General features: G+C 55.7%; 1 protein-coding gene across 1 annotated transcript; it reads left to right on the top strand.

Annotated features, from left to right (window-relative positions):
- The first annotated feature begins 2,377 nt into the window (after positions 1–2,377).
- Positions 2,378–8,124, top strand: Ankrd63 (ankyrin repeat domain 63). Its single transcript, XM_034495228.2, has one exon. It carries the CDS (start codon positions 3,739–3,741, stop codon positions 4,909–4,911), a length of 1,173 nt encoding a protein of 390 aa, XP_034351119.1. The 5' UTR covers positions 2,378–3,738; the 3' UTR covers positions 4,912–8,124.
- Positions 8,125–9,060: the final 936 nt, after the last annotated feature.

Here is a 9,060-nt window from a genome sequence, read left to right as displayed (position 1 = left end):
GGATAGCCACTTGCTTGCTTTCAGTCTGATGCCCAAAAAGGGCTGGTTCTAGACCCTGGAGACAGGTTAATCTGTGGCCACCGGGGGAAGTACATAGGAAGAGTTGATGCCCTCCCTTGGGCACAGGGCACTGGACAGGCAAACGACACCTGGGTTCCATCCCTGTTGTGCCATAGGGCCAGGTTCCCTCTTCACTCATGATTTCCATTAGCATTTGGCATGGAGAAGGGTCCTCACTGCTTAGGAGTCCCATGGTTGACTCAGTACCAGATCCTCTGCTGACTCACCCCACCCCTCCCAGCTCCCTGCAGCTCCAAGGCACGTGCCACTAGGCTCAACCCTGAGGAGCTAGCAAGTGCAATGTGACAGGGTGAGGGGGCTGGTGACACTTGAAGAGGAAAGGAGGGGGTGGGGAGGGGCAGTTACAGACAGACAGACTTGCAAACTAAGGCACCTCTGGGAGGAAGCCCTTTTGCCAGCCTGGGGACTGCAGGAGCAGAAGCTGGGCAGGTGGGAGGGGAGGAGAGTGAAGTGCCTGCCTGCCCCCTGCCTGCATAGCTCCTTCTCCTGTCAGCCTTCAGCTCCCTAAGCGACAGCTTCTAATTCCGGCTGTTGGAGCCTCTGTGCTCCACGGTGAAGTCTCAGCTTTTTTTCTCCCCCCACCCCCCCAGCTTTGCTGTTTCTTTTCTGTTCAGAACACAGTGAGCCCAGGGAAGGAAGAAAGAGCAAAGGCTCTAGGTTCTGAGCCCTGGGAATCACTGCCCATCTGGGAAATCAGCAGAGACTGAGTGAGGCTCTGAAGACTTGACCAATTTTTCCACTACTCCCTCCCCCACCACACAAATACATTGTTTTCTTCCACCTTAGGCAATAGGGGCACAGGCAAAGCTGAGCTGCTTCAGGGAGGCTCTTGGGAGGAGGGGCTTAGCCAACAGCCTCTTCTGGGGGGGGGGGGGGGGTTGGTGCTTTTCTTCTTGGAGGTAAACAGCCTAAATTTCCTTTTGATCCTGAAGGCAGACGGAAGGAAAGGAAGCATTTTCTCTCATGATGCAGACAGGGAAAACTGAGTCCTAAAGGGATAAAAGCCGTTCTTCTGCCGAAGAAGGGAGAACATCCCTGTTCCCTTCCTGGGAGTCGAGAGTGTCACCTGGTCATTGATAAGATGAACTTTGAAGACCCTCTAAATGATGCTTCTCCAACACTGGCTCACTGATCCTGTGTGGTGCAGGCTGAGTTTCTGTCTCTGCTTCCTCTTACAGACAGGAATGTGCAGCCCTGGGGTGACACTGCCAGTATATGACACAGGCTGAGACCTGGCTCTCCTGCCAAGAATTGTGTGGGGGCTCACTTCACCGACTGTGCACTTAGTAATATGTCTCACAGGACAAAGGGGAGTGTGAGTCCCTGTTGTAGGGTCTAGCCTGAATCCTCTCCTAAGCCATCCTGGAGTCTAAGTGCTCCAGAAGGCAGGGATACTTCAGGACTTCCCTGCTGCTCCCCCCCACCCCCCAGCAAGAGCACTCCTCACAGAATCCTCAGGAGTGTCCTGCAAAGCAACTTGCTCTTTCCAGACTGAACACCCCTCAATTCTTCACGGAGCTTCCCTTCTCTAACAACATAGGACCCCTGAACACAACCCTCAACATGGTGTCTGTTGGATGCCTTTGTCCCTGTAACCCTGTGTGGATCATCTTCCTTGTTTCTTAGCCAGTGTCACTCATCCTTAAAGGACCATCTCTGCTGCTGCCTTCAGAAGACCTCAGTTCCCTCTTCTTCCCATCATCTGCTCTCCCTTCCACTAATTGTCTGAGTTTTATAGTTAGCAGCTGTTTTCAGTCCTGGGTTTGTCTTCCTGAGTGAGAAGACAAATCTCGTTCATTCAGAATTCAGTTTGTGCATCTGCGTTTCCCGTTGCTGGAAACACAACCATAGGGTCTCATGCAGCACAGGCTGGCCTCAACCTCACTATGCAGCTGAGGATGATCCTGGAACTTCTGACCCTCCTGCCTCCATCTCTCAAGGGCTGGGGGTGCTAGTGTGCAGCACCACCCCTGGTTTCATCCTGGGAATCAAACCAATGGTTTTGTGTATATTAGACAAATGCTCTACCAGCTGAGAAAAGTCCCTAGCCCTTCACTTACTCTACAGATAAACTCCATTCCAACTATTCTCAAGCCCTTTAGACCTGAGAGCTTGTGGGGCAGTCATTGTAAGACTCAGCGGAGGCCTTCAGTATCACCACTTCCTAGCGCCCATGAGCTGATTGTCCAAAGGAAGAGGGCGTCCAGTGAGTTTTCCACACATCTGATGGGGGGGGGGGAGGGAGAAAAATGGATCTCAGGTGCTCTCCTCTCTTTAGGGGTTAGGGCTAGAGCTCTGTGGCCTAGAGATGGTTTTGTGCTCAAGAGCTCTGTCGGGGAATTCTTGCTTGTGTCTTTTGTCCTTTCCTAGACCCTAGCTCTAGCTTGTCCTTGAGGGGATAGGAGGTAGTGCCTGGAGGGTCCTAATGCCTGCACACTCTCAGGTCCTAAGGCACCTGCCCTGGGTCACAGCGGCCAGCGTCTAGTCGACTTGCTTCACAAAGACCAACCGTGGAGCTGGCATGCGGGTGTGCTGTCAGGCTTGGAGACGTCTGAGATTAGAGAATGCACCCCCGCCCTGCTCTGAGTGAGCGTGTGCGGGAGGCACAATTGTGTGTGGCTGTGATTCGCTGCACTTTAGATGGCAGTCATCTGCCAGACTGAGCGTCCTCAGTCCGGAGCACAAATGCCTCATACCCCAATTTATTCCTCCTCTGTCTCTCGCCTGCCTCAAGCTCGTGCATTGTCCAGTTTTGTCCTGATGAGGTCCCAGTCCCTTTAACCTAGAACCGATGGCAGGGGCTCCCGCCAGTTTCTAAGCAGCCCAGGCTACCGATTCCCGCGGAGGCGGGGGGCGGAGAAAGAAGACTGAGACTTTAGGATTGGCCCCGCCGGGTGCATGTGGCCCCGGGCGAGCAGCCTCCGCCCCCGCCCGGCAACCGCCGCCGCATTCCCAGGGGAGCGCGGAGGAGGAGCCGCTCCCCAACTTCGTGGCCCACGAAAGGGTGGGGGGTCAGGGGCGGTCTCCCTCTCCCTGTCCGTTTGCCCTGAAGGTGCAGCCTGCTTCCAGAGCAGCCATTGCCATGGAGACCCCCGAAGCTATAAAGCCAGGTATCTAGGCGTCGAGCATCTCACGAGCCGCTGAGCCCCCCAAGTAAAAAAGCAAGCGTCCCGGCCCCCGCAGGAGAGGAGGAGGCGGGGAGAGGCTCTGGGAGCTGGAGGAGCGGTGCTCCCCGCCGAGACAGGAGGCAGGCACGCCAGGCGGGAGCCACCCGCTCAGCAGGGGAGCAGGGGCTGCCCCGGGTGCCAGTGAGTGGCGCTGCTCCAAGCCACGAGGGACCAAGGGGCGTCGGATACGGGGAAGAGGGCCAAAGAGTTGAGGAGTCCGAGCTTGAGCGGGAGTCGGGAGCAGCAAGCAGCCCACACATCTAGGCGGGAGGGCCCAGGGAGGAAAAGCAAGACGCCCCGGGAGCGGCGAGGCAGCCGAGCGGCAGGGAGACCTGAGCGGGAACTGCAGGACACTCGGCTGCAGCCACCTACGCGCCGCGAGGAAAGAGCGGTACCGGTGTCTGGGCCGGGGCCGTAGCCCCGTGGGGTGAGGGAACAGGGGCGCCCCCGCGCGGAGCTGTCGGACTTCCCGGGCCCGGCCGCCGGAGCCATGCTCAAGCCCAAGGACCTGTGCCCACGAGCGGGTACGCGCACCTTCCTTGAGGCCATGCAGGCGGGCAAAGTGCACTTGGCCCGTTTCGTGCTGGACGCGCTGGACCGCAGCATCATCGACTGCCGCGCAGAGCAGGGCCGGACGCCGCTCATGGTGGCCGTGGGGCTGCCGGACCCCGCGATGCGTTCGCGCTTCGTGCGCTTGCTGCTGGAGCAGGGTGCGGCCGTGAACCTGCGGGACGAGCGCGGCCGCACTGCACTGAGCCTGGCCTGCGAGCGAGGCCACTTAGACGCCGTGCAGCTGCTGGTGCAGTTCAGCGGCGATCCGGAGGCGACGGACTCGGCGGGCAACAGCCCGGTGATGTGGGCGGCGGCGTGCGGCCACGGGGCGGTGCTGGAGTTCTTGGTGCGCTCTTTCCGCCGCCTGGGCTTACGCCTTGACCGCACCAACCGTGCGGGCCTCACCGCGCTGCAGTTGGCTGCCTCCCGCGGCCACGGGACCTGTGTGCAAGCCCTCACCGGGCCTTGGGGTCGGGCAGCCGCTGCGGCAGCGGCCCGGGGCTCCAATTCCGACAGTCCCCCTGGCCACCCTGCCCCGGAGCCCAGCCCAGAGCGTCGACGACCCAGTCCCCGTCGTCTACCGCGCCCTCTTTTGGCACGGTTTGCCCGAGCTGCGGGCGGCCACGGTCACGGTCACGGCCATGGCCACGGCCACGGAGGGGAGCTTGCCTCTGCTGGCAAGGGCTCGGGTCGTCACAAGGCACAAGGCAACGAGAGGCCAGAATTGGGCCGGAGCATGAGCCTCGCTCTGGGTACCATGACGGAGGAGGAGACAGCACGCCTTAGAGCAGGAGCTCTGATGGCCCGACCAAACTCACCGCAGTCTTCGGGGAGTGGGCGATGGCGTTCACATGAGGTGCTGGAGGGAGCGCCACTGGCCTTAAAGCAAGCCCCGGTTGGCCTTAGTCCTCATCCCGAGGGTGGCCCCGGCTCTGGCCGCCTGGGTTTGCGCCGACGTTCCACAGCCCCAGACATCCCCAGCCTCGTCGGGGAGGCTTCAGGGCCCGAGAGTGGCCCAGAATTGGAGAACAACGCTCTGCCTTTCTCAGTGCCTGGGCCAAAGCCTTGGCAGGCGGGCACAGAGGCTGTGGTACTACAGGCTCAGCGGTAAGGAGCACGAAGGTCGAGTCCCTGTAAAGTCCACTCTGTCTCTAGTTACTGAGATGTCTCCCTTTCCTCCAAGTCCTTCTTTTCTCTGCAATTTGCTGCCCCCCCCCGCCCCACTGCTAAAGGGGGACCTCCTGTAGTCCTTCACCAGATGTAAGAAAGCGATCCCATCTTGTGTGCTCATCGGTATTTCCTACGTAAATCTCCCACCTTCCTCCAACTTGACTTCCTTGTCCTGGGGGGTTGGGGGGAAGGAGGTGTGAACGGCTGCTTCTGTAGGCTTCAGCTTTCTAGCCAGAAAGGTGGATGGCTCAGGCCCAACCTCAGCCCTGAGGTTCAGCTGCCTAGACTCAGCATCCCCTGCCTGTTTCTAACTTTTCCCATCACGTCGGCAGCCAGGAAACAGTAGCGCTGGCTTTGGAGAACAAGCGCCCAGATGGCTGTGCCCGCTGATGCTGACCATAATAGTTTGACAAACTACCAAAGTCTCTCTTCCCTGTAAGTGTTGGAGAAAGGGGAGAAATGAGGTGGCCCCATTAGCTTTTTGGATAAGAGGGCTGAGTATGAAGGAATCCAGTGGTTAAGGTTTTCTGAGGCATAAACTCCTCCTTCAAGGCCACAAGAATATTTGGGATTTAAGACCCTACCTTTAGGTATTTACTAGCCTTCCCTTCTGGGAAATAAACTTCCTTTGACTCTATTTCATTCAGACCCAGGATTCAACTTCATTGATATTGTAGGGTCACTGCTACCCCAAGCCCCTACTAACACTTGGCTTCTGGGCCAGCTTGACCCCCAAATGACTGCATTTGAATTTCATCTTTGAGGTTCAATGCTTCTCTCATCCTGGCCCAGCCTTACTTATATTTCCACTTAGTCCCAGAGGCCTGAAATGGAAAGGACATAGCACCCCACCTCCTCCTTCCTCCCAGCTCTTCCATTCCTCACGTGGGCGCTTCAGGAGGGTAGAACAGTTAGGAAGGATTTGCTTAATTGTATTTCTCCCAACCCTCAAAAGAACTCGTGTTTTGAGCCTTTGTGTATGAAGCAGAAAGCAGCAGGTCTGATCCGAGGCTTAAGAACCTGACAACGTCTCTTTAAATAGCACCTCCGCGAGAGGGATAATTGACTGGAGTGTTCGCAACGTTAAACGGCGGCAGGCGCGGGAGTCAGAGCCCACACGAACCGCAGGTCCGGGTCTAAATTACATCAAACTCCCGAGAGAGCATAGGAGGGGGCTGCTAAACGTCTCCTGCTTCTTGCTGGGCTGTTAATGGAGGGTAGGGCACGCGATGGATGCTAGATCGAGATCAAGGACCCCTGCCTGGGCCCCACCGCGTGGGATGCAGGCCCAGCCCAGCTTTCAGCTTTTATTACTGGGCAGATTAGTGAGTCAGAGGCAACTGTGGAGAAGTAGTTAGGCCCCCTCCCCGCGGAATCTTTTGTCCTCTCCCTCTCCGCCCCTGCCCTCCAACACTGTACGCTTCGAGAGGGGGCGAAGAAAAGAGTTTGACAGGTTGCATGCTCTACGACCCTGGTGTCAGTGCTAGCTCCTGGTGGAAGAGCTGTACTAGCAGAGTTGGGTAAAAAAACCAAACAACTCCTGCTTCAAGGCAGTGAAAGTTTTCTGGCCGTGATAGTACCTCGGGTTTCTGTTTGTGAACCCCGAAGAGTGAGCATGTCGCCCCTCACTTGCCTGCGATAAAGTCTTTTAAGACGTTGATCTTTGTGGAAGATCGTCTTAGTGGAAAGATTTCTCACCAGCAACTCCGAGGGAACTGCCCAGAGAGAACGCTGGTATTCAGAAACTGGGTCTACGGTCACAGGGTAGGAAGTCGGAAATTACTTTTTGCAGGGGCCAGAGAGTTCCGCAGTTCCTGTCCTCCCTCGCAGGCGTCCGAGGCCACACACCAGCCCACAATTGGGACCGTGATCCTTGCTGCCCCCTGGTGGCACCTCTGCACTCTCCTCGCTGCGCCCTGGGAGCGCAGACTTAGCTTTCATCGGGAGATTATCGACGTGTAACTTTTGCCTCTGTGTACTTTATACCCATGAAGCGTGTTCCTCTCGTAAAATACTAAATCCGGATACTTGAAGTCGCTTCACTTCAATGAAGTGAGGAACAGTGAACAAGGAAAGTCAGCACTGGGTGTAGTAAGAAGTGCTCAGAAGCCCACCAAGGACCCCTTTACCAAAAACCCCAAGTTATTTTGAAAGCTAAGGCTATTGTTGGAAAATCTCAGCTGGAGCGGCCAACCCTTATGGCTTCTGAGCCTTGACCTGACCATGTGTGTTGTCTTATGACAGTTGCTATCCATTCTGGGGTGATCTCTCTGCCACCCCACACTACCCAGACGCACACAGACACTCCCAGCCTCTGCACCACACACCTGCACATACAAACTGCCTTTTTTTCACCCTGGGGGGCAGATGAACAGTATACCACAGTGTCTGAAAAGTCAGAGAAGGTCAGGGCTGGGACACTCCAAGTGAATAATGCTTTTCCTCTGACCCTTCCCTGCTCACAGTCCTTCAGCTATGTCTACCTGTAGTGGCATTTTTAATGGTGTAAGGATGCAACTATATTTGGCTTACACGTCGTGTCAGAGGTGCTGTCAACCATCCAGTGTCACTGAGGTGTACCCTGTGGGAGCGTCACCTTGGTGAGTCTCTGTTGGGGAAACGACTGCTCCTGTCTGTGGTCTGTGGAGTTGCTGGAAGATGGGTGGTTCAAAGTGCTGTTTCTGATACACTGTAGATCTTTTCCATCTGAACTGAGCTGTGAGCTTTATTGTCTGTCCTTAGCTTTAGCTAAGCCTTGGCAGGCTCTGTACAGAACTCCAGCACACTTCACTCCCTCTGGACTTCCTGTTAGTTCTAGGTACACCGAGGCTGCTGTCCTCCCTTGTCCCCTCCCACAGTAGAAAAGACTTTGCTGCATATTCTGCTTTTCCCATTATTGTCATCATTGTGAAGAGTCGCCCCAGCCACTGACGCTTTAGTACTGGTTGGTGTGGAAGGGTGTGAAAGGCATCGGCACATGCGTTTGGAGGATGTGCTGAGAAAGACTAGCAGGGGTAGGAGCAGTAATAAACCCAGTGTTGTTCCTTTGGAAAACTGGCCTCTCTTTGCCTTCCTGCTCACTGCTGTCTCTCGGCTTCCTTTGAAAAGATGGAAGCGTGCACTTTGGAGGCACTTCCTGCCTTCATCAGCCTTGGCCATGGCCATTCTACAGCTAAAGAGTCATAGGATAGGGGCTGCTTCTCTGAGAACTGATGCTGGGGCTGGGCGGGGCGGGGCGGGGCGGGGCGGGGCGGGGCGGGGCCGGGGCCGGGGCGGGGCTGGGTATGGCTCTTGCTCCAAGTTAAGTGGTTTCAATGAGCATTGTGTTGGGTATAGAGCTCAGAAAAGGAAGATTGAAATCACTGTCAAAGAGAAAGTTAAAAGGTAACTTTCCCACTCCCAACCCCAGGGCTAGAACCCAAATTTTTGGCCACTTCCCTGCTCTTTTGAAATTTCAGAGTCCTTCCGTTTTAACAAATGAGCAGGGGCTGCTTTCTCTCAGGTAGAAATTTCAGGAAACTTTCTGTGGGCAGCCTGAAGACCAGGAGAAGGGAGACATCAACATTGAAAGAGGTCAGCCTCTGTGGCCACAGGTTGCCAGAGCCCTCCCACACACCTCCACCCCATGGCTCCTCAGGGCTCAGCCCTGACCAGAGTCTTCTTTCCTCTTTGCTTCCATCCCTAGGGCCTCCCACTTCCTGTCCCCTCCTTCCTTAGCCCTCACTCTAGGTGTCCAAGCCAAAGGAATAACCACGGAGGAGCCCACGAGGCACCCACTCCAAGGGCATCCAGCTCCAAGAAAGCCTGGCTGGCTTCAATCCCAGAGAATGAAAAACCCAAAGGTTCGAACATTTAGTTTAATTTAAAACAGGCACAAGTGCAAACAAGTCACAAAAATTTCTAGGGAAGGATGCTTTTGTTTTTGTTTTAAAACTCTGACCCTTAAAAAAAGACCTTGCATTTTTTTTTTCTTTTTTTGCCCTAATGCAGGTCATCAGGGAGCAGAGGAGTCTAAAAATATTATCTGGATAGGGTCCAGACACTGGAGTTCTTCCTTGGCGTTCCCTGTCTCACAACAGCCAGGAAGGTG

Source organism: Arvicanthis niloticus, chromosome 2, assembly GCF_011762505.2.
Source record: "Arvicanthis niloticus isolate mArvNil1 chromosome 2, mArvNil1.pat.X, whole genome shotgun sequence".
Taxonomy (NCBI): Eukaryota; Metazoa; Chordata; class Mammalia; order Rodentia; family Muridae; genus Arvicanthis; species Arvicanthis niloticus.
Note: the sequence above shows the minus strand (reverse complement) of the source record. Positions and strands in the feature narration are given on the sequence as shown.

What these genes read in the sequence shown, in the direction of transcription:
- Ankrd63 (XM_034495228.2), top strand. Translation starts at nt 3,739, where the DNA reads ATGCTCAAGCCCAAGGACCTGTGCCCACGAGCGGGTACGCGCACCTTC.